We start from the raw sequence: 25,582 nt of genomic DNA on the forward strand, positions 1-25,582 counted from the left end.
ATCAATAGTTTGGTAGAGAATAAAGCCGCTTGAAAGGGGCAAAATAACAGAGACAGGACAATAGGAGATATAGGTAAAAACAAAAATAAAAAACAAACAAACAAACAAACAAACAACAACAACAACAAAAAAACAAGGCAATTTGTGGCTGTAAAGCAAAAAGCTATTGGTTTTCTTTGGGTTAGCTCTTCCTGCTTCATCTGGTTGCTATGAGGATTAAATAAGGTAATATTTGGAAAACACTCAGACCTGAGATGTATACCTAGCAAGTGTCCTGTAAATGTTAGCTGTAGGGTAGGGCATTTTGAACCCAGGGGTGCTTAACCAATGAGCCATGTCTCTAGTCCTTTTTTAAATTTTATTTTGAGACAGGGTCTCATTAAGTTGCTTTGGGTCTAAGAGAAAAAAAACAAAACAAAACAAAACAAAAAACCAGCTGCGGCTGTCTTTAAACTCACGATTTTCCTGCCTCAGCCTCCAGAGCTGCTGGGATTACAAGCCTAAGCCATTGTGCCCAGCCTGTGGGACTGATTTCTGAGAGTAGAAGCTCATTTCATTTAATGCAAGGGAATGAAATGAGCAATGGGGTATGAGAACTCACAAAAAGGTGGTCCATCCACAATAGACAGGCCTATTCATCTCCTATATTCCCTCAGGCATGTGTCCCTCTGCCATCTAAAAGAACATACTCTAACAAAGTGAGATGGAGTAGAGCCAGGCCATAAAAGACCTTCAATATTCTGCTTAAGTGATTGAACACAACAGGGAGATTTTAAAGCTTTGTCAAAATTTAATCTCTGGTTTAGAAAGGCATATATCTTGGGGAAATATGAATGGGAAAAAAGTCTCCACATAAGTTCTTACAGGACATGATGAGTGCCTCAATTAAGATGGTGGGAATATGAAGATGAAGATAAATATGAGCAATGATGCAGAATTAGACTCTCCTATCTAGAGAAGAGAAGTAAGGGAGGAAGGCTGAGCAAGAGGGCCTGAGGTATCTGCCAGTGGGACTGCAGGGAGGGAGACAGTGCTAGCAGCACAGATGTGAGAAATAAAAATGTCCTAGAAGAAGGCTTTTAAAAATCTACAAAGAAAAAGTCAGCAAGAAAGGAGTCAGCAAAGGAGACTGAGAGGGAACAGTTGGAGATTGCCTGTCTGACTGGCTCTGGGTAATACATAAACATTTACCAAACACCAGCAGCATGCCAAGAGCTAGGCTGGGTGCTGGTGACCAAGCCATGATGAGCAAAGGGCCTAACAGTTTATAAAAGCAGCTCCCATGAGCAATGTTCTGGTGGGCATCTCAGTTCATAAGTCAGATGAAGGATGTATTCCTACCCTGTAAAAAATTCTAGTGTCTCGGAGGAAGGGGAGTATGGAGCTCATAGGAGTTTAATGGATGGCCAAGAAAAACTAGTGAGTGGTGCCTGAGCTGTGGAGGTTCCTGAAGTGTTAAGAGTGACTCAGAAGCTGTGATTGATCTGTGAGTATGGAGGCAACCCTCATAGACCACGAGGTGAACTCTAAGATAAGGCTTTAAGCTTGGTCAGTGGATTTTGACTGAGCTGAAGTGTATTCTTACTTGAATCCAATAGCATAAATAATCACAAAGGCTTAGGATGTAGCTCAATGGCAGTGCTTGTCTAGTATGTGTAAGGCCTTGGGTTCAACCTCCAGTACTTAAAAAAAAAATACTAATAACCATAAACTCCTTAACAATTCAATAAGAGCTCATGATTTTTAAACAAAATATTTTTAGTTGTAGATAGACGCATTTTATTTATTTATTTTTATGGGCTGAGGATGGAACCCAGTGCCTCATACATGCTAGGCAAGTGCTCTACCACCAAGCCACAACCCCAGGCCTAGAGCTTACGTTTAATCAGTGATTAAAAAATGTTTACAAAATCTTCATATTTGGGGCTGGAGCTGTAGCTCAGTGGTAAAACTCTTGCCTTGCATATGTGAGGCACTGGGTTCAATTCTCAGCACCATATAAAAATAAATAAAGATACTGTGTGTTTCTCTACAACTAAGTAAATATTTAAAAGAAATCTTTACATTGTCCAATTGCTTAATATAGATTAACATCTCTTCTATGAACAATGGCATCTTGAATGATATTTTGCTCCTCAGAAATATCTTTTATTTTTTTTACCTTTATTTTATTTATTTTTACATGGTGCTGAATGAAGATTGAACCCAGGGCCTCCCACGTGCTAGGCAAGTGCTCTACTGCTGAGCCACAACCTCAGCCCCAGAAATATCTTTTGAAGTAGGCATTATTTTTTTTTATTACTGGTTGCTGGACCCATAATGGGGGTTGAGTCCTATGACCAGTTTGAACAATTTCCCCAGCTTCTTGCAAATGCATTTGCTATGGTTTGGATTTTAACTGTCTCCCCAAGGCCATGAGTTAAAGGCTTAGTCCTCCCTCAGCTTGATGCTATGTGGAGGTGTGGAAGCTTTCAGAGATGGGGCCTAGCCAGACATGGTGGTGCACCCCTGTAATCCAGAGATTAACAGGAGGATTGCAAGTTCAAAGCCAGCCTCAACATTTGAGTGAGGCCCTGTATCAAAAAATAAAAAGGGCTAGGGATATGGCTCAGTGGTTAAGTGACCCTGGCTTCAATCCCTGTATTCCATCCTCCCTTGTGGGAGGTCCTAGGTTATTAGAGGCATGCCCTCTTGAAGGGGAATGTGGGCCTTGGTCTCCTCTTCTTTCTCTCTTTGGCTTCCCACGCATGAGGAGAATATCTTGCTTCACTACTTGTTTTCTGCCATTAAGTGTTTCCTCCTCACAGCTTCAAAGGCAATTGGGCCAGGTAGGGATGAACTAAAACCTTCAAAACTATGAGTCAAAATAAACCTTTCCTGCTTATAAGTTGATTATCTTAGGTATTTTGTTATATTAACAGAAAGTTAATATTTGTGCTGCATTTTGCACTGATCCATTCACCAACTTAATGGGCATTCTGCATTCCTTAAGGTTGTTTTTAAAAAGAGTGGTAGTTTGAGAAAGAATGCCTTTTTCCTATGTGATAGTGTTGATTCATTAGCGAGAGAATTTAAGAGTTACAAGGGACTCTGTCAACAACCTAAGTACTGTTGGCCTTAAAGTCAGTCTAAGGCTCTTTTATGAAACCAACAGTATGTTTGAGAGATAAAATGGTTCCCTTTTCAAGGGGTGTAGGTATGGGTATTTAGTCTATGTAGAAATAAATATATTCCCTAGTAGTATCAGCCATTTGGTAAGGAAACAAACAAACAAACCCTAGACCAGTTATCATCTCTGATTCAGTATTCTGTTGTGCCATCTCTCTCTTAAAACTTGGGCTTTTCTTTTCTTTCTTTCTTTTTTTTAAAAAAAAATATGTATTTTTAGTTGCTGATGGGTCTTTATTTTACTCAGGGCCTCATACATGCTGGGAAATGCTATACCACTGAGCCATAACTCCAGCCCAAAACTTGGGCTTTCCTAAAGTTGTAAAGAACAACAATATGGGTTCTTTCTACCTCCTTCCTGCACTTTTTCTCTGAGACCCTGGCCATGGGGGATAAGGACAAAACTAAGCCTAGAGACCCTAAGGCACTTCCCTGGCACTTGGAACAATGGAGGGCTTTCAGGGACTATGAGTCAGAAAGGCTGAGGGGAAGCTGAGATGCTTGCCATTTCCCAGGAAGACCCTGTCTGCTGATGGTCGGATAGTATTACAAGATGAATCCTGAAAGAACAGTGATCTCCATATAGGGAAGCTCACCTCCATGGTGAGTTATAGTCTTGACCTGCTTATTATTAACCCCATTTAAGCAGTGACCCCCATGGATACCTGTTCCTCCCTCTAGGACAATACCAAAATTTCTGAGGAGTATGACCTAAAGGTTTTCATTGATCTAGCTTACTTTGGCTGGTTTACTCTTGCTTCTGTGCTACACCTAGACCAATATTTCTCCTAGAAAATTCTATCATGGGAACCTTTGTCTTCTTCCTTTTTCAATAAAAATTAGCCAATATTGGCATACAAACTCTTCTAAGACTAATGTTTCTTAGTTACAGACAAAGAACTAAGCATTAAACATTGCTGCAGAAAATATTCACATTTACAGGACTAGAGATTTATAGGGAAAATATACAAGAAAGAATCCAAGTCACTTCAGTAGGGTTTGGTGACTCACCCCTATAATTCCAGTGACTTAGGTGTCTGAGGCAGGTGGATCACAAGTTCAAATACAGCTTGGGTCACTTTGTGAGACCTGTCTCAAAATATAACAAAAAGGGATGAGGATGTAGCTCAGTGGTAAAGTGCCTTGGGTTCAATCCCTAATACATGAATGAATGAATGAATGAATGAATAAAATCCAAGTCATTTCAAAATCTTTTCCAATTGTACTGATTCTGTATGGCTAATTCTTTGTAAGAAGTCAGTTTTACAAATGTTAAATCAAGCTTTTTAACTTTTTAAAAATTATTTAATTTGTTCTTAATAGATATGTTAAATCTGGCTTTGTAGACAGCAAATTCATATATATATTCTCAGGAACAGGATGGCTTTTTTTGTAAATTAACCTCTTGGAAAATTAGGCAGTTGATGTTCTTTCAGAGCAGTTAAAAAATACTTAATGGGCTGGGGTTGTGGCTCAGTGGTAGCATACTCGCCTAGTACACATGAGGCACTGGATTCAATCCTCAGCACCACATTAAAAAAAAAAATGAAATAAAGATTGTGTGTCCACCTACAACTAAAAAATAAATATATAAAAAAATACTTAAGACTTTTCTTAGGTAATATATAATGTTCGTAGAACCAGCATTTAAAAGTGTGTAAAAAATAAGCCTTGTAAAAATGAGTTCAAAACGAAGTATGATTCATAGTAATGTTTTCCAGCTGGGATCAACAAATACCTGATAGTCTGTGGCTAAATTCTCAGGGGTCCATGAATTCTTATAGAAATTTCACTTTAGATAATAATAAAAATTCTATGATCAATTTCATTGACAACTTAAAGTGAATACATTCATGTGATTTTAGCACTTGCTTTGTGTGTGTGTGTGTGTGTGTGTGTTGTGTGTGTGTGTGTGTGTTGTGTGTGTGACATTGGGGATTTAATCTGGGGGCACTTTACCACTGTGCTATATCCCCAGCCCTTTTTTATTTTGAGACAGGGTCTTGCTGAGTAGCCCAGGCTGGCCTCATATGTTCCTGCTTTGGTCTACAGGATTATAGGTGTGCAACACCATGCCTGGCCTTGCATTTTTACATGTGAGGACACAGGAGTATTCTGAAAGTATTTGAGTTTTGTTTTGCTTCTCTTTCTTCCTTCTTTCCTTCCTATCTATCTATCTAGAGTTCAGCTTTGGAGTGTAATTCAGTGGTAGAATGCATACTTAGCATCCTGCAAAGCCTTGGCTTTAATTCCTAGCACCAGTATATACATACACACATACATATATCAACAGTACACCCTAATATAAACTATGTAGCACTCTGGTTGGGGATGTTAATAATGGAAGAGCTGTATGTTTGTGTGGGGACCAGGGAGCTTGTGGGAAATTTCTGTACTTTCTGCTCAATTTTACTCGGCACTTAAAAAAAAAAAAAGTTTATTAAAAAAATTATAGAAAAAGGACCCAATACTATATATAAGCTAAAAATGAAGAGAAAGATGTTAGAAGAAACAAAAAGATCCATATATCAATTAAATGTTGTGGGTTGAATGCCAGCTTATGTTTTCTAAACAATAAAGGCTAGTCTACATTTATCAACTCTTTTCTTCTCCAGTTTCATTAGGATCCTAAGCCTCTTTCTCTTATGCATAGAGTTAATATGGATCCATGCAGGCACATTAGGTAGAAGCCAATCCTAGAATTACCAATGTGAAGGCATACTTCAAAATGAGTACCACAATGAATGTGTGGGCATCAAGTTCCAGTCTTTCCCTCAATAACTCCTATGGTTTACCAAGTCTTTGTTCTTGAGCTTCTGCCTTGATTTGCTTGTCCTTTCCTCTACTGAGAATTAAAACAGCCATGTTGGTCAAGGCATTAATAGAATCTGGCAAGATCACATGTTAAATTCTAGTGACTTTCGACTAGTTTCCTGTCCTAGATGCTGGCTATGGTCTATCACCAAAGAAGGTTAACCCAGAATCACAATAGGAATACTTGCCTAACTTTGACCCTCTCATTAGCTAAAAACACTTGCTGTAATTGTTACTGACTTGACTGGATCTTCTTGGAAATAGGCACTACTCCAATTCACTCACCTTATCCTAATACTACTAAAATCTCACAACTGACTCACTGGCTTGTGCTGTTGAAGTTCCCCCACCTCTGGAATACACATCTGTCTGAGATGTGATAATATGAAGGAAGAGAGGTACAATGGGAATTGAATTTAGGTATAGCAGGAAGAAATTAATAAAATGCAGAGAAAGTCCCCTTTTGTGAAGAACAATAAAATAAAACAAATGAGAATTTAAATTAGATAATATTTTGTTCAAGAATAATGCTGAGCCTGAGACTATCCTAAGTGGTCTCACTGGCCTTGTAAGCAAAAGATCTTATCATCTGGAAGACAGTCTTTTGATGCTCGTCCTATCTTATGCCTATAGAAAGGCCCTAATACTGATAGAATGGGCATCTAAAACATGTAGCAGACAGTGCCTGTGATCCCAGCAACTAAATAAGACCTGTCTCAAAATAAGGGCTAGGCATATAGCTCAGAGGCAGAATGCTCCTGGATTCAATCCCAGTACTCCCTGCCACACACAAAAAGTCTGGACCCCCTAACTCAAACCACTTGTTACAATGTTCTCTGAGAGATCTTTATAAAATACAAATCAGATCAAGTCATTTCTTGATTTAACATATTTCTTATATAGCTCCTTACAATTTTTTTTCTCTTTTGCTGGGTTGGGGACTTAATCCAGAATCTTGAGCATGCTAGGCAATCACTTTATCACTCAGCACTCTCCCCATCAGTTACTCTGCCCACCAGTAAGAGAGAGAGAGAGGGACTGTGTTTGTGGTACTAGGGGATGGAACTCAGGAGCGTTCTACTACTGAGCATTCTACATTTGCAGCCCTGTCCCCACTTTTTAAAATTTTGACATAAGATCTAAGTTGCCTAGGCTGGACTTGAACTTGCAATCTTCCTGCCTCAGCATCCTAAATTACTGGGATTATAGGTCTGCATCACTGTGCTTGGCTCTTTTTATAGTTTTAATAAAATGTTTCAATTTTGTAACCTTAATCTAACATAAAATCTTTGAGACCTGGTATCCCTCTACCTGTCTCACTTCATCTCCTATATTCCCTCAGGCATGTGTACCTCAGCAATCTGAAAGAATATACTCTACATGGAACCCATCTGGCTAATTCCTATTTGTCCATCAAAGCTCAGATTACCTGTTTCTGCTGGCCTTTGGAATAGTCCTGTGTCCTCATATCATGAGTTTGTTGGCTTTAACTAGACTATAAACTCCCAGAAGGCAAGAATTTACTTGTCATCTTGTACTCCTAGGACCTGGTTTTTGAGATATAATGTAAGCTCAAAAAATGAGTATTAATGAGGACTAAATGAATGAACAAATGGATTGAAGGAAACTGAAACAAAAGAGCATCTCATGTCTTCTCAGGATCCTGTTTCCTCCCGACTTCCATGCAAACCTGGCTCCATGGGGGCACTGGTGTTTTGTACATAGCCCCAGTTGCAAGTGCAGGATGTGTATTGAACACTAAGAATATAGATTAAAGGAAAGTGCAGAAAAAGACTTGAGGTAAAACCTTTGGTAGGTAAGGCCCAAAGAGATGAAATAGTGTGGCTGACAATAACTGATACCAAGTGCCTGGAAAAGTAAGGAAAGAGTAGAGGAATTAGAGCTATATTCTGTTCTAGAAGTCAAGAGTAGTTTCCAGAGGTGGGGCAGAGGTCAACATTGACCACAGCTGCTGTGAGGTCAATAAGATTGGAATTGCAAAGTACCCACAGATATGACAACCAGGAAATGACCAGCAACCATGGCAAAGAGAAGCTTTAATAGCAGAGGGAGGAGGAAACATGATAAGTCGGGTTTTACTGCACTGGGAAAATGAGGACAAGAAGACCTGTGTATAGATAAAACTGGATTGTAAAGGAAGAAAGAGAAGTAGGGTGATAATGGGGAGGATTAAACAGAAGTTTTCATTTTTCTTTCTTTGAAAATGTGGTGCTGGAATTGTACTTATCATTATTTTAAAATTTTTTTTAGTTGTAGATGGATACAATATCTTTATTTTTATTTATTTATTTTTATGTGATGCTGAGGATCAAACCCAGGGCTTCAACATGTGTGAGGCAAGCACTCTACGACTGAGCTACAACCGCAGCCCAAGTACTTATTTATTTTTAAAAATATTTTCTTAGTTGTCAATGGACTTTATTTATTTTTATGTGGTGCTGAGAATTGAACCCAATGCCTCACACATGCTAGGCAAGCACTCTACCACTGAGCCACTACCCCTGTTCCTATATGCTTATTTTTAATAAAAGAATCTTGAATGAACAGATATGAAATAAAAACAAATAGAGGCAAGTGAAAATTTCCACTAAAGCATGCTCTGGGTGTAAGAAATTATGGAGTAAAGGTCAGGATTATTGATGAAATGCCAGTAATGCAGCTATAAATAACAGATGTCTGGGTGCAGTCTTGGCAGCCAGTTCTAGGAAACAGATCATTGGTAACTATCCGCTCTGAATTCTGAGAATTTTTTTCACAGGTAAAGCAACAGAGTAAGCAGCAATTTAATATTCACAAGTTGTTTCAGGGTAAGGATAAAAGACAGGTGAAGACAAGCAAATTCAAAGTAGGAAGTAGAGAAACTGATTTTCAAAAAATGAGATAAAAGGTAATGGTTTTGGGGGTGAGGGTTGTCAATACCAGATGCCAGTTCATATTTGAATTTCAGGTAAATCATGACTATTCTAAATAAATATGTCCCATGAAAAAATTGAGACATACTTACTATTAAAAATAAATTATTTATTAGAAATTGAAATTTAATTGGGCATCTTAAAATTTATCTTTAATCCTGTTTAAGGTACCTACCTTTTAGCAGGGCAATTATTGCTTGTTGAATTATTAAGTGTTTTTTTTTAAGTGTGTCTTGCATCTTTTATATATATATATATTTTTTTTCTTAACCTTTTTAAAATTTTTTTTATATTTATTTTTTAGTTTTCGGTGGACACAACATCTTTGTTTGTATGTGGTGCTGAGGATTGAACCCGGGTTGCACGCATGCCAGGCGAGCACGCTACCACTTGAGCCACATCCCCAGACCTCATTAAGTTTTTTGTTGTAAAAAAGCCCTTAAGAGATAATCTAATATACCACTTATATTTTATAAACACAGGATTGATGATCAGAGCACAGATATGCCTGCCTGCTGTCACACAAGGTGGAGTGAGGCAATATCCTACCCTGCTGCTACAGAAAAGTAATGCTACCACGCCCGGCCCAAGTCTATTTTTAAGTGTAGCTTTTGGAGACACAATGACATTTTCTGAAATGCCTTATAGTCAAATTAATTTAATATTTCTTTATTAATTTGTGGTGCTATGTGGGGATGAAACTCAAGAGTCTTGTGTATTCTAGGTTAATCAACTTTTAGAAATACTTTTTAGTTGTAAGTGGATCTTTTAAAATTGTATTTATTTATTTATATCCAGTGCTGAGAATTGAACCCAAGGCTTCATACATGCCACACAAGTGTGCTTCCAGCCCTAGGCTAATTAATTTTTTAAAATATTTTTATGTGTATTTTTTAGTTGTAGATGAACACACAGTATCTGTATTTATTTTTATGTGGTGCTGAGCATTGAACTCAGTGCCTCATGCATGTGAGGCAAGCCCGTTACCCACTGAGCTACAGCCTCAGCCCTCTAGGCTAATTAATTTTAATGAACTTCATTTAAAAGAGAAATACAGCCATGCATGGTGGTACATGCCTGTAATCCCAACAGCTTGGGGAGGAAGGAAGATCACAAGTTCAAAGCCAGCCTCAGAAATTTAGCAAGTCTCTAGGCAATTTAGCAAGGCCTACTCTCAAAATAAAAAACAAAAAAGGGTGGGGACATGGCTCAGTGCTTAAGCATCTCTGAATTCAATCCCCGGCACCAAAAAATAAACAAACAAATAGGAATATAGGAACTTGGGGTATAGCTCAGCTGTAGACATGTGCTCAGCATGCACAAGACGCTGGGATAGATCTCTGGCACCAAAAACTATTTTAAAAATTAAAAAAAAAGAATATAAATATATATTCTCTGACTTCTTTGGGAGCTGTTAAGAATTTATTTTTTCTTCTTTCTTCTTATTTTTAGGGTGCTAAGGAATGAACTCAGGGTTTGGTGCATATTAAATATGCTCTATTACTAAACTATATCCTCAGCCTGTAGAACTATTGAGGGAAAGGTGCTTTGTTAAACTGAACAATTATTCATAACTTATCCCAGTTACAAAAAGGATGAGAACTAATAATCTGTACAGGAAATAAGTCCAATGGAGAGTTTATGTCTACTTAAGTTTACGTGGGTAACATCTTGCATGCTTGAGGGCAGGAAGCTGATAATAATCTAATGGAAAAAAAAATGAATAAAACCTTCCCAGGTTCTACTTAATAACCTGAAACTATTGTGGGATCACAGAAGATCAGTCCAGGAAACCACCTGCAAAATAAGAACATAGGCCAAGAACTGAAAACTAGAGTGGGCATTAAATATGTTGTAGCAAAAAGATGGAGAATGATAGTGAGGTTGGCATCTGATTAAAAGTTTAAATTAGTGCTGAGGAAAACTCTTGTTAGGACACAGATTTGGCTGTGTAACTTTGTAAAGACTGATGAATGAAATGCAAGATTAAGATACTCTTGGTTGAATATTTGGAAGATGTAATGACTCATTATTTAAAAAAAAAAAAATCCTTGGCTTACTATACCAGAAGCTCAGGGGACTGGATGAGCAAACTAAGTGCTTTGGCAATGCTTAGAACATCACTCCGTTTATTTTTCTTTCTTTCTTTTTTTTTAAAAATATATTTATATGCGGTGCTGAGAATTGAATTGAACCCAGTGCCTCACACATGCCAGCCCACTGAGCCACAACTCTAGCCCATTTTTAGGTTAATTTTTTTTTTTTGGTGGTGGTACTGGGGATTGAACCCAGGGCCTTGTGCATGCAAGGCAAGCACTCTACCAACTGAGCTATATCCCTAGCCCATCACTCCTTTTCTGTACAGCCCACTCACCAAACCCCAAACCTGTCTTCTGGCTCCAATCCTCCTGTCCTTCCTGCCTCTTTGGGCCACTAGAAGCTTGAATCCCCTGCACTTTTTTGCCTCTGTGCATGTCTCTGGACCTGGTATCTGGAATCGTCCCTGTCCTGACTTCTACTCCTGAAGTATGCCATTGCAGCCCCACCAGGAGGCTGAGGGATTAAAAATGTCTACAATGTCACTGTCGCCTTATCACAATTCTGCTTAACAGACATTTCTTTGAGAAGTGTCTCATTACAGGAGTAATGAGAGACATTTAGATTCTCCTTCACCTAAGCCAAGACTGATGAAAAACGTACCTATGCCTTACATTATGGATGCAAAGCTTTCTTCTGAAAAAAAATGTGATTTCCAAAGTTAAAGAAGACATTGAATTAGATGATGAGAAAATGAGGACACAAACTAAATTTGCAGTGTAGTTTTGTGAAACTTCATTCTCCTATTAAGCAGGAGGAAGGTGAGATGGGTGAGATGGGAGTGATAGCCAAGGGAGCCTTAGGGAGCCGCTCTGAATGACCATGGCTTCCAGTCCTGAAGCAGAGGCTCTGACCAATTACTACATTTTGTGGTGACTTGGGCATTGTCTCAGCTCAGATAGCAAGGTGGGTCTTCAAGTATAGGTGTCACCTAGGGGGGTTGAGCTACACTCATCTATTCCTTTGTAATCCTACCCCTTGCCTCATTTGAATGGCTTCTTCCCAATAAAAGGGTTAAGCATGCGCTTCTCTCTTTCCATGGACCCCTAAAGTCAGAGGAGCTGTCACCAGACCCAAAGAAAAAAGGTATTTCTCTGTCTCTGTGTGATTATTTTGTGTAGCCAAATTCATCAGGAGTGACCCTGAGTGTTTAGTCATGGAACACAACAGGAGCCCCATCCAAGAAACAAGAATCAAGGACCAAGAACTGTGAGTTACTTTTGTGATTTTGTAAGAAGTGAGTGAGGTCAGAGTTACTTGGGCCTTTAAAAAAACAAAGGTACCTAGGCTCTAATACCATCTTCAATCTAAGGGGATCAAGAATCTGCTTTTTGGGGGCTGGGATTGTGGCTCAATGGTAGAACATTTGCCTAGCACATGTGAGGCCCTGGATTCGATCCTCAGCACCACATAAAAATAAATAAACAAAGTAAAGATATTAAAAAAAAAAAGAATCTGCTTTTTGGCTGGATGTAGGGGAGTATGCCTATAATCCCAGCAGCTCAAGAGGCTGAGGCTGGAGAATTGCAACGTCTAAGCCAGCCTCAGCAATTTAGCAAGGCCCTAAGCTCCTCAGCCTGTAGAACTATTGATGGAAAGATGCTTTGTTAAACTAAACAATTATTTATAACCTATTCCAGTTACAAAATGGATGAGAACTAATAATCTGAACAGGAAATAAGTCCAATGGAGAGTTTATGTCTACTTAAGTTTACTTATGTCTACTTAGCTACTTAGTAAAACGCTCTATCAAAATAAAAAGTAAAAAGGGCTAGGGAGGACTGGGGTTGTGGCTCAGTGGTTGAGTGCTCGCCTAGCACACATGAGGCACTGGGTTCAAACCTCAATATCACATAAAAATGAAACAAAGATATTGTGTCCACCTACAATTGAAAAAAAAAAAAGGGCTGGGTAGCTGATCTGATGACCCCTCCATAGAAGGAGGACAGCAACAGCGCTGTAGTCCCATCTACCAATGCATGGGGTGGCTTTCTCAGCCAGCTTCCATTTAGTGAAAACAGCCAGAACCTACAAGAGCATCATCCAGTTCCTTCAGGCAAGATACTGGTAACCTGCAGGGACACTACAAGATTAGGTAGAAACTATAATATCTTGAAACCATGCTGCTAGAGAGGAAGACACATTGACAACATGAAGAAACAAGGGAAGAAAGTGCCCAAAACAAACCAAGCTGATAAAATAATAGATTCCATTGACAGCACAGTAGATGAAATGTCAGAGAAGGAGTTCAGGATGTACATAATTAGAATGACCTACGAAGTAAAGGATGAATTTTTTAAGAGATCAAATACAGACAACAATTGACCTCTCCAACAAAGAGATACAAGACGAAATACTGGTAGCTAAAGATTATTTCCAGAAATAGAGACTGTGAAAACAAACAAAAAAACAAAACAAACAACAACAACAACAACAACAAAAACCCAACAAAAACAAACAAACAGAAATCCTTGAAATGAAGGAAACAATAAACCAAATAAAAAATTCAATAGAAAGCATCAATAACAGACTAGATTCCCTGGAAGACAGAACCTCAGGCAATGAAGACAAAATATATAATCTTGAAAATAAAGTTGACTTACACAGAGAAGATGATGAGAAACCATGAACAACAGAACCTCCAAGAATTATGGGACAATATGAAAAGACCAAATCAAAGAATTATCAGGATAGAGGAAGGAACAGAGATAAACAACCAAAAGAATGTATAATCTCTTCAATTAAATAATATCAGAAAATTTCCCAAACATGGAGAATGAATTAGAAAATTAAATACAAGAGGCTTACAGGATACCAAATGTATAAAATTACAACAGAGCCACACCAAGGCATGTCATAACGAAAATGCCTAGCATACAGAATAAGGATAGAATTTTAAAAGCCGCAAGAGAAAAGTTTCAGATTACATATGGTAGAAACTAATTTGGACCTCAGCAGATTTCTTAACCTAGACCATCAAGGCCAGGAGATCCTGAAACAACATATACCAAGCTCTGAAAGAAAATAGATGCCAACCAAGAATCTATGTCCATCAAAAGTAAGCTTCAGTCTTGATGATCAAATAAAAACCTTGTATGATAAACAAAAACTAAAAAATTTATAATGAGGAGGAAATGAAAAACAATGAAAATCAGCAAAAGGAGGAATTACACTAAAGAAAAATCCAATAAAAGGAGAAACCAAGTCAAGTTAAAAACCAAAAATAAACCAAAATGACCGGGAATACAAACCATGTCTCAATAATAATCCTGAATATTAATGGCTTAAACTTATCAATTAAAAATATAGACTGGCTGATTGGATTTAAAAAAGATCCAACAATATGCTGCCTTCAAGAGAATCATCTCATAGGAAAACACATACACAGACTGAAGGTGAAAGGATGGGAAAAAATATATTATTCATATGGGCCATGTAAACAAGCAGGGGTTTCCATCCTAATATCAGATAAAGTGAACTTCAAATGAAAGTTATTCAGAAGAGATAAAGAAGGAAATTTTATACTGCTTAAGGAAACCATACATAACAATCATAAATATCTTTGACCTAAACAATAGAACATACAAACTATTCTCAATTTCGAAAAGCAAATAGATCAGAACACAATAATACTGGGTGACTTTAACATACTCTTTCACCACTGGATAGATCTTCCAAACAAAAACTAAACAAAGAAATACAGGACTCAATAATACAATCTGTTAGAATTAACAGACATAGAGATTTCATCCATCGTTGAGCAAAGATGCTTTCTTCTCAGCAGCACATGGATTCTTTTATAAAAAAGACCATATATTATGTCACAAAGCAACTCTCAGCAAATACAAAAAAATAGAGATACTACCCTGTATTCTATCAGATTATAAATGGAATGAAATTAAAAATCAATGGTAAAAAATAGAAGCTACTGGAGACTAAATAATATGATACTGAATGAGCAAAGGATAGCAGAAGACATCAGGGAGGAGATAAAAAAATTCTTAGAGGTGAATGAGAACACCGATATAACAAATCAAAATCTCTGCAACACTATGAAGGCAGTGCTAAGAGGAAAGTTCATTGCACTGGGCTCATTCATTAAAAGAATAAAAAGGAAATATCACGACGGACACTACTGAAATACAGAAGATAATTAGGAAATATTTTGAAAATTTATACTCCAACAAAATACAAAATCTTGATGACACTGACAAATTTCTAGAAACATGATCCACCCAAATGAATTAGGAAGACATACATAATTTAAACTGATCAATTTCAAGAAAGGAAATAGAAGGCACCATCAAAAGCTTACCAACTAAGAAAAGCCTGGGACCAGATAGATACATAGCTGAGTTCTACAAGAACTTCAAAGAAGAAAGAAAACTTCAGACCAATATCCCTGATGAATATAGATGCAAAAATTATCAATAAAATCCTGGCCAATTACATATAAAAACATATTAAAAAGATAGTGCACCATGACCAAGTGGGGTTCATCCCAGGGATGCAAGGTTGGTTCAACGTACGGAAATCAATACATGTAATAAATCACATCAGTAGACTTAAAGACACAATAGATGCTGAAAAAGCATTCAATAAAATACAGCATCTCTTCATGTTCAAAACACTAGAAAACTAGGAATAGTAGGATCATATATCAAACATTGTAAAAGCTATATATGCCAAGCCCAAAGCCAACATCATTCTAAATGGAGAAAAATTGGAAGCATTCCCTCTAAAATCTGAAACAAGACAGGAATGCCCTCTTTCACCACTTCTATTCAACATAGTCCTTGAAATTCTAGTTAGAGCAATCAGACAGACTGAAGAAATTAAAGGGATATGCACAGGAAAAGAAGAACTCATATCACTATTTGCCGTGACATGATTTTATATTTAAAGATCCAAAAAATTCTGCCAGAAAACTTCTAGAACTAATAAATGAATTCAGCAAAGTAGCAGGATATAAAATAAATTCCCATAAGTCAAATGTATTTCTGTACATAAGTGATGAATCCACTGAAAGAGAAATTAGGGGTTGGGGTTCTGGCTCAGTGGTAGAGTGCTTGCCTGGCACATACCAGGCACTGAGTTCGATCCTCAGCACCACATAAAAATAAATAAAAAGTATTGAGTCTAATAACTAAAAAAAATTTTTTTTAAATCCTCAAAAAAATATAAAATACTTGGGAATCAATCTAACAAAAGAGGTGAAAGATCTCTACAATGAAAACTACAGAACACTAAAGAAATTGAAAAAGACTTCAGAAGACTTTAGAAGATGAAAAGATCTCCCGTGCACCTGATAGAAGAAACAGTAGACTCAAATCTTCATCATGTCAGATTAGGCCACTACTTCCTTAACAAGACTCCTAAAGCATAAGAAATAAAATCAAGAATCAATAAATGGGATGGATTCAAACTAAAAAGCTTCTTCTCAGCAAAAGAAACAATCATTGAGGTGAAGAGAGAGCCTACAATATGGGAGCAAATTTTTACCACACATACATCAGACAGAGCACTAATCTTCAAGATATATAAAGAACTCAAAAAACTTAACACCAAAAAAACCCCCCAAACAATCCAATCAATGAAGGGGTTCAAGAACTAAACAGACACTTCTCAGAAGAAGATATACAAGCGATCAACAAATATATGAAAAGTGTTTAACATCTTTAGTAATTAGAGAAATGCAAATCAAAACTACTCTAAGGTTTCAACTCACCTCAGTCAGAATGGTAGTTATCAAGAATACAAACAATAATAAGTGTTAGAGAGGATATGGGGGAAAAGGTACACCCATACATTGCTGGTGAGACTGCAAATTGGTGCAATCACTTTGGAAAGTAGTGTGGAGATTCTTCAGAAAACTTAGAATGGAACTACCATTTGACCCAGTTATCCCATTCCTCAGTTTACATTCAAAGGACTTACAATCAGCATACTATAGTGACACAGCCACAGCAATGTTGACAGCAGCTGAATTCACAACAGCTAAACTGTGGAACCAACCTAGATGCCCATCAATAGATGAATGGATAAAGAAACTGTGGTATATATACACAATGGAATATTACTCAGCATTAAAAGAAAATAAAATCATGGCATTTGGATGGAATTGAAAAATATTATGCTAAGTGAAGTAAGCCAATCCTAAAAAGCTAAAGGTTTTCTCTGATTTGTGGATGCTGATCTATGATGGGGCGGGGTGGGCATGGGAAGAATGGAGGAACTTTAGATTGGGCAAAAGGGAGGGTTGGGAGGGGTTATGGGTTAGGAAACATGGTGGAATGAGATGGACATCATTACCCTAGGTATATGTATGATTGCATAAATGGTGCATCTCTACATTATGTACAATCAGAAAATTGAAATGTTGCGCTCCATTTGTGTATGATGAATTGAAATGCATTCTGGTTCATGTTCAACTAAGTAGAACAACAACAACAAAAAAGGGCTGGGAATGTGGCTTTATGGATAAGTGCCCCTGGGTTCAATCCCCAGTCATCAAAAAAAAAAAAAAAAAAAAAAAAAAAGACAAAAAAAAAAAAGGGTGGGGGAGCTGGGGATGTGGCTCAAGTGGTAGCCTGCTCGCCTGGCATGTGTGCGGCCCAGGTTTGATCCTCAGCACCACATACAAACAAAGATGTTGTGTCCACCGAAAACTGAAAAATAAATATTAAAATTCTCTCTCTCTCTCTAAAAAAAAAAAAAAGGAATCTGCCCTACACCCCACTCACACACACATCTGCTCTAGAGCTGAGCAGAGCAAAACAAAACCTGCCTCCATCAGGAGAGACTGTGAATCCTCCAGTACTATGACTAATCCTCTGTACTTGTGACTAATCCACCCTCTGGGCTGGTTGTCAGTGAAGTATGGAGTCTTAGTGGTCAGAGAAAGACTACTTGCCAAATTAGGAAACACAAATTCAGGTTAAGGCCAAAGAAACTCTGTCTGTAACTGACTAGTTCCAATAATAATTAAAAGGAATTTCTGGGACAGGTGCTATTTGATGAATTCAGAGATCAAGGAGATTTGTGATTTGGTTTTCACCATCCCCCAGGGGGGAAAAAAAGAAAAGAAAAAAGAAAAAGATTGAATAGCTACACTTGTTAGTTAGTATCCCAAGTACTTAAAGTTCTTGATTCAGTCAACAAGAAGCCTATGATGTAAGTACTACCTTAATTTGTAGATACAGGGGCTGGGTTGTGGCTCAGTGGTAGAGTGTTTGCCTACCACATGTGAATTCCTGGGTTCGATCTTCAGCACCAGATATAAATAAATGAATAAATAAAATAAAGGTATTATGTCCAACTACAAATAAAAAATAAATATTAAAAAAAATTTGTAGATACAAAGTCATGATTTCAGTTGGCCAATATTATCTGGCACAATCAATGAAGTAATGGAAGAATTCCAGTCTGATTCTAGAAAGGAATAAGATCATATTTAATAGCACTTAAATTATTCTAGAAAGAGTCTAGAATAATTTAAGTGCTATTAAATATAGAGAATCCAGATAGTTTAGATCAACTAAACTATCTGGATTCTCTATATCTTAGTGTATGTTCCAGTGTGCCTACTTACTTCTCTTTAGGATGAGAAGAATCCTCTGTGATGAAGGGACTCTAATTCCCATTCCCCATGATGAACACAGAGAAGCTAGCTACCCAGTGTTGGAATGGCTCCCAACAGAATTCTTAGGACTTTGATTATTCTTAATGGCAAGGAAGCAACTCAGCGACACCCTGTCTCTAAATGAAATACAAAAAAGGGCTGGGGATATGTGTCCTGTGTCAGTAGTTGAATGCCCCTGAGTTCAATCCCTGGTGCCAAAAAAAAAAAAAAGAGCATAGTGTCTGTGATGCCCTTAAGGGCCTGGGGAGGAATTCCTGGCATCCCAAATCCAGAAAAATCTCCTTTACTTGCTGGGCTTGTTAACTCCACCTGTTTCTACGAAAGTTCCCTTTATTCTTGATTTAATTTAGCTTTAGTGACTAAAACTCCACTTTGGGCAGACTTGAGTGCCTATATAGTCAGCACAAGAACACCTGAGGCTCCAGCCCTAAATTACCTGTCCAAATCACCACATGATCAGAACTTACTTCCTGTCCTTTTGCATCATCCTCAACCCATTTATGAGGATGACCTGATTATCATCCCTACTTTCATTATTGCATACATGTTACTCATTTTTTAAAAAAACTACTTTTGTTATTTATTTAAGGTCATGCAAGAATTTGTTTTTTTTAGCTAGAAATAAAAACTCAAGTTTCCTAACATACCTATTACTCTCAAGGTAATACTGTTCTTTTTATTCCTTAGGGGTATTCTCAAAAATGTTACCTCAGTGTCACTTCTCCTTTCATACAGGGAAGAATAAAGAATGCCACTACTCTGAGCTGGTTGGCTGATTGCTTACAAAAGCCCTTTCCTACCTTCTCAGAGAGACTCTAAGAAGCACTATTACAGAAGTTGACCTGAAACATTATAAAACTGAGCCTAGGCGCTGGGGATGTGGCTCAAGCGGTAGCGTGCTCGCCTGGCATGCATTCGGCCTGGGTTCCGTCCTCAGCATCACATACAAACAAAGATGTTGTGTCCGCCGAGAACTAAAAAATAAATATTAAAAAAATTCTCTCTCTCTCTTAAAAAAATTTTAAAAAAAACTTGAGCCTATCTGTTCACAGCTTTTCAGTAATATTAGTGTATGTTTGTGATGAGTGCCTTCATTTAAAATAGAGGTTGTGTGGCAAAAACAAAATTCTTTGTGGGGGTATTCCAGATGAAGTATTTCAAAGAGAGGCAGTTATCTCAGAGCAGCTGATCTGTCTGAGGTACTGAAACACTATGGGCAGACAAATGAATGAAGAGGGGTTTCCAAAATCAGCATCCATCAGAACAGTCCCAATAGCATAAGTCCAGTGTACTGAGGACACCAATGATAACTGAACTGTTTTTACTCTATGTATAACTCCAGGATAAGTAGCAGTGGGGATTATTTATTTCATAATGGTTAATGATTCTTCTAGAAGGCCCTGGAACACTTTTATTAGTGCTCCCAATAAATAAATTGTGACACAGATATTCCATAAATAATATAATTTGTATTTGTATGTAAATATATATTTGTAAATATGGGGTGAATGGACTACAACACATCAAATAGTTAATAGTGGACCTCTGAGGAGCAAAGTGGATGGCAGAAGAATAAAGGGAGATAATCCTTTTTTCACTTGCTATATTTTTGTACTGATATTTTTAAAATAATAGTTTTATTTAGATGTAATAATATAATCCATATATCATACAATTTATCCATTTACAGCTTAAAATCATCCCCCCCCTTTGGTATCTTCACAGAGTTGTGCAACCATCAATACAATCAATTCTGGGAACATATCTGTTATCTCAAAATTAAACCCACTAGAGGGGTGGGGATTTAACTCAGTAAAAGTGCTTGCCCAGAAAGTGTGAAGCCCTGGTTTTGATCCCTAGTATCATAACACAAAAACAAAAACAGCCTAAACCAAATCAACCAACCAACAAAAAAAGGGGAAAAAATGATAATGCCCATTAATCATTCCACTACAGAAACTAGCTGGTTAAATTCTGTCTCAGCCTTGAAGAATTAGGTCTATCTAACCATGACAGTCTGACCAAACACATGGAACAACACACTGTCTTAAATTGCAACACACATGGGCAGCTGCAACTTTTCTTATCCCAAGGGTTCTTGAACATCCCACAAATAACTAAGAATTATTTCTTGGAACTTGATGTTCTGGGGAAATTATATGAAAAACTGACCCAATAACCTTTCTTCTGGATATTAATTTGTCTATAATTATTTGTTGCATTGTACAGAAGTACTTGCCCCATATACAAAGTTTTGGGTCGCAACTACAATTTCTGTATAGGCAAGAGCTAAATGGCTATATTAATTTTGGTTAATAAAAAAGGTCTATGCTGAGTTGTCTTTATATTCCTATCCAGTGTTCTCATGAGAGGGCTCCGGCTTGTTTCAATGGACATATTCTAACATGAATATGTCATTAAATGTCATTACAAGAGGTGGCAAAATGGAAAGTTTTGCAAAATATCAGATATGTTGAGCAAAGCACATAAACCTCCATTTTTAAACTGGGCTTGGTGGTGCATGCCTATAATCCCACTGACTTGGGAGGTTGAGGCAGGGGGATCACCAGTTCAAGGCCAGTATGGGCAATATAACAAGACCCTGCCTCAAGATAAAAGTTAAAAAGGGCCAGGAGTATAACACAGTGGTAGAGTCACCTGGGTAAAATCCCTAGTACCACAAAATAAACAACAACAAAGGAAAAAACAAGATAAAACTTCCATTTACAGAAGAATAGTCACATCTAAATATGCCCTATTCTGATCTTTAGGTAAAATCACCATCTCATCTTATTTTACATATATAAAAAGAGGAGCCCAGAGATGGGAAATTATTTGTCTAAGGATGCACAGATGTTTTATGGCAGAACCACAACTAGAACTTGAATTTTATGACTCTTGGACAAAAACTCTATCAAACTATCTATATTTTCCACATTTTCTTTTCTTTGATCTCACATTCTTTGCATCTATTGTTCTTTCAACTGCCAGCAGTAATATGTCTAAAATGGAAATATGAAGTTTTAATTAAAATACTAGTACTATTTTCACTTTGTTCTCCTCCCTGAAACTTCGTTGAAAAAAAAATAAATCAAAATTAAACAGCATCAACTTCAATGAAGCAAAAACCCCACCATTTCTGAAAACCACAAAACCTGAGACAACTGCTTTAAACTATGAAATCTGCCCAGAAAGAGAAGCTATATAGCCATCTAACACATGCTGCACCTTGGACTTACAATAGGATACAGAAATCCCTCAAAACGGAGTCTAACCAACCTCAAAGGCACCCAGTGATCTTTGATTAAGCCACAAGATCTAGAGACAATAAATGGTCCAGGACAAACTTACTTTGGAAGGAATGATGCCATAAGCTATATTTAGGGTTAGGGATATAGCTCAGTGGCAGAGTGCTCACCTAGCTTGCCCAAGGCCCTAGGTTCCAAACCTAGCATTGCAAATGAAACAAAACAAATACCTAGCCCCCCACAACAAAAATCCTATTTCTAGTGCCTATATTAAGCTTGTTTGACCCAGAAGCATAACATGAGGTGTATAGAATATATAAAAAATATAGGTGACTCCAGAATAAAGGAGTTAGTAGTAATGACAGTAAGATGAGTTAGTAGTAATGACAGTAAGATTCAGAAGAAGCTTCAGATGCCTTCAGCTTGATATATGCCCTTCTCTGTCCTTATGCCCTCCTCTGTCCTTCAAAACTATTATTCACTAGGGTAGCTGGCCCTATTCAAACATGAGATACAAGCCCCAAACAACCCACCAACAGAAAATCTATGAATGACAACTTCAAAAATAAAAGAAGGAAGAAAATAAATTAGGAGAGGAAAACTTTATATAATCTCAAAATATCTTTAAGAGCCTCAAAGAATTTCTGGTAGCCTGATATCTTAAATAAATAAATAAATTTTTAAAAAGGGAGGAGAGTTTTAAAGAAGATATTTCAGGGCTTCAAGAAAAGGATTTTGTGTAAAATAAATGGAAGTTAGTATATAACAGCTTTGAAAGTAGGAAAGGAAAAAATAAATATGCAACTACTGAAAAAAGATATGATGGTGACCTGCAGTTTTACCTCAGTGGAGAGCACTTGCTTAACATGTATAAGGCACCGGGTTTGATCCTCAGCACCACATACATACATATATACATACATACAGATATGTGTACATAATATGTGTCCACATACAGGTATGTGTCCCTCTACAACCAAAATAATAATAATAAAAAAATAATGAAAATGTTTGAAGAAATCTTTAAATTGAAAAGAACACTGACATATAGATTACAGAAGAGATGATAAGTTATGGAAGACAAAGAAGATCTAACATGTTTTTTAATTAATGTTGTTGACGAAAATGACAAAGCTAATGGAACAGACAAGATAAACCAGGATCTAAGTGTTAAGCAACTTAATTAGACCTTGTCTCCAAATAAAAAATAAAAAGGGCTGGGGATGTGGCTCAGTGGTTAAGCACCTCTGGGTTCAATCCATGGTACTAAAAACCAAAAACAAAAACGTATGCAGCCAGGCACAGTGGCACACACCTGTAATTCCAGCTATTTGGGAGGCTGAGGCAGGAAGACTTCAAATTTGAGGTCAGCCTGGACAACTTAGGGAGACACTGTTTCAAAACAAAAAAAATAAAAATGACTGGCATATAGCTCAGTGGTAAAGCGTTCCTGGGTTCAATCCCCAGTTCAAAAAAAAAGGCAAAGAAAAGTAAAAATCTGACCACCTTGTTACTTTGTTCCATGTTTCTTTATTAAAAACAAGCAAACAAATATAAAAGCAGAAAAAGCAATATTTAGTATAATATAAAATAAACCTAACAAACATGTTTCATAATTAATGCACACTCATTATCAAAACTATGGAAAATACAGAAAAGTGTAAAGAAAAAAGTATACTCCTTTTAAAACCTTAATATTATATTATAAACAATTTCCAGGTTTGTTAAATATACACAGAAGATGCTGGATTGTGGTTTCATATTCTGGAGCATGGCTATATAATAAATTGCCTACTGCTAGATATTTAGGTTGCTAGCATCTTCTTGCTATTATATATAGTGCTGCAATGAATGTCACAATACACAAAATCACCTTGAATTCTAATTTTGTGATATTTGCAAAACTTTTCCAAACAACCTCTTTCAACAGACAATGTTAGACACAAATGCTCTCTGGTCCCATTTTACTTCTTTTGCACTGATTACCCTAGTCATATTATTTGAAGGCTCAAACTTCTCTTTGGTTCGCAGAATAATCTGGCTTTAAAACAATACTATAGCAGCTTTCAGTTTTCACATAATAGTTTCATATCAGCTAGGTCCACTTTTGTCTCCTTCCTGAACATTCTTGTTCTTTGTATCCTTTAGGAGGTATGGGGCTCCATACCTCCTCCTTCCCTGCCTTATTCTTGCCAAGAGGGACTTGAACTGTGCCTTTGATCCTCAACCAGTCTCTTCTTTCGATATTTGGAGAAAAGAACTGTAAGAGGTTTTACTTTCATCACTTAGGTGAGAGGACACTTGGTCAGATCCACTTTGGCAATAAGCATATAGGTTTTTTTTTTTGTTTTCTACTATAGGGGGAGATCTCTTACTGGGTGTCAAGAGGAGAGAGGGTTTAATTACCAACATGATCCCAATAGTCTCAGATTCTTCTTTATGCTTCTCTCTTTCACTATGATTTACATGAATTTATTGGAAAACACAAGCTCTTCCAGGAATCACTACCAACTCAGGCTCATTTGTTTTCTAGTAGGTACTGGATTCCATTTTCTTGTGCAGCTAAACTAAGTCTGTAAAAGTCTTTTTTTTTCTTTTTTCTTTTTTGGTTGTAGATGAGCACAATATCTTTATTTATTTATTTTCATGTGGTGCTGAGGATTGAATCCAGTGCCTCATATTTGGGAGGCAAGTGCTCCCCTACTGAGCCACGATTCCAGCCCAGTCTTGGGCTTTTTAATGTCACACTGATGTTAAGACAAGAACTGGGGGAAAAAAATGAATATTTTTAATGTTGCTGAAACTTAGAAAGCAATGTTGCCCAACCTATTGAATGACAAAATAAATATTTAGAAAAATGCTTCCAAATCAAAACGTCTATTTAGAACTTTCCTTAAGGTTAAAAATAACTATCCAAGTTAAGAATTCAGATTTTTTGGGCTGGGGATGTGGCTCAAGCAGTAGCGTGCTCGTCTGGCATGCATGCGGCCTGGGTTCGATCCTCAGCACCACATACCAACAAAGATGTTGTGTCTGCCGATAACTAAAAAAATAAATAAATCTTTAAAAAAAAAAAGAATTCAGATTTTTTTTTTTAGTTGTAAATGGACACAATACCTTTATTTTACTTATTATATGTGGTGCTGGGGATCAAACCCAGTGTCTCACACATGTGAGGCAAGCGCTCTACCGTTGAGCTACAACTCTAGCCCCTTAGATTTTAATTAAAGAAAGTAAAAACAATTTCCTTTAGGTCTCAGAAATCTGTTTGCTAATCTCCATTTCTAGGTAAATAGAGAAGAAACAAGGAAAGGTACTGCAAAGCATAGGCATCACTGGAGTTCTTACAGATCATACATTTTCATGCTGACCATAAGAAAAAAACTTATGGCATAACTGGAGTGATTCACTTATCCAACGTAACATAACTGAGCTACTATTTATTAAGGGTTATGACAAAGGTAATAAATAGATACAGAAGGGCTTTTGATCTAGACTAAGAAAATAATGTGTATAGGATTTAATGGGACAAGGAGATTTGAGATATGAGTCCAAGGAAACCTGGGCAAATCAGGGATGGTGCCTCAGTTTAAGGTAATTCCCAAGTTGAAGTTTGAAGGATAAATAAGGAAAAGGTGAGGGTATTAGGAAATGGGGGAAGTATGTTAGCGAGAGGGGCT

General features: G+C 37.2%; 1 protein-coding gene and 1 non-coding gene across 36 annotated transcripts in view; both read right to left on the bottom strand.

Annotated features, from left to right (window-relative positions):
* Pigl (phosphatidylinositol glycan anchor biosynthesis class L) overlaps positions 1 to 25,582 on the bottom strand; it is a 91,712-nt gene that overhangs the window by 35,137 nt on the left and 30,993 nt on the right. For 2 of the 35 annotated variants that reach the window (XR_013436376.1, XM_078042954.1), the window contains one exon: positions 4,180 to 4,257. The exons of the other annotated variants lie outside the window; for them this stretch is intronic. Coding sequence is in view for 1 of the 2 variants with exons in the window: in XM_078042954.1 (XP_077899080.1) it covers positions 4,244 to 4,257 (14 nt within the window). In the remaining variant the exon portion in view is untranslated. Of the gene's footprint in view, positions 1 to 4,179; positions 4,258 to 25,582 lie in introns of those variants that run through there. 35 annotated transcript variants of the gene reach the window in all.
* Trnaa-ugc (transfer RNA alanine (anticodon UGC)) lies at positions 11,183 to 11,254 on the bottom strand. The gene has a single exon. It is a non-coding gene; the product is annotated as a tRNA-Ala (tRNA).

The sequence above is a fragment of the Ictidomys tridecemlineatus genome, chromosome 3 (genome assembly GCF_052094955.1).
Source record: "Ictidomys tridecemlineatus isolate mIctTri1 chromosome 3, mIctTri1.hap1, whole genome shotgun sequence".
Lineage (NCBI taxonomy): Eukaryota > Metazoa > Chordata > Mammalia > Rodentia > Sciuridae > Ictidomys > Ictidomys tridecemlineatus.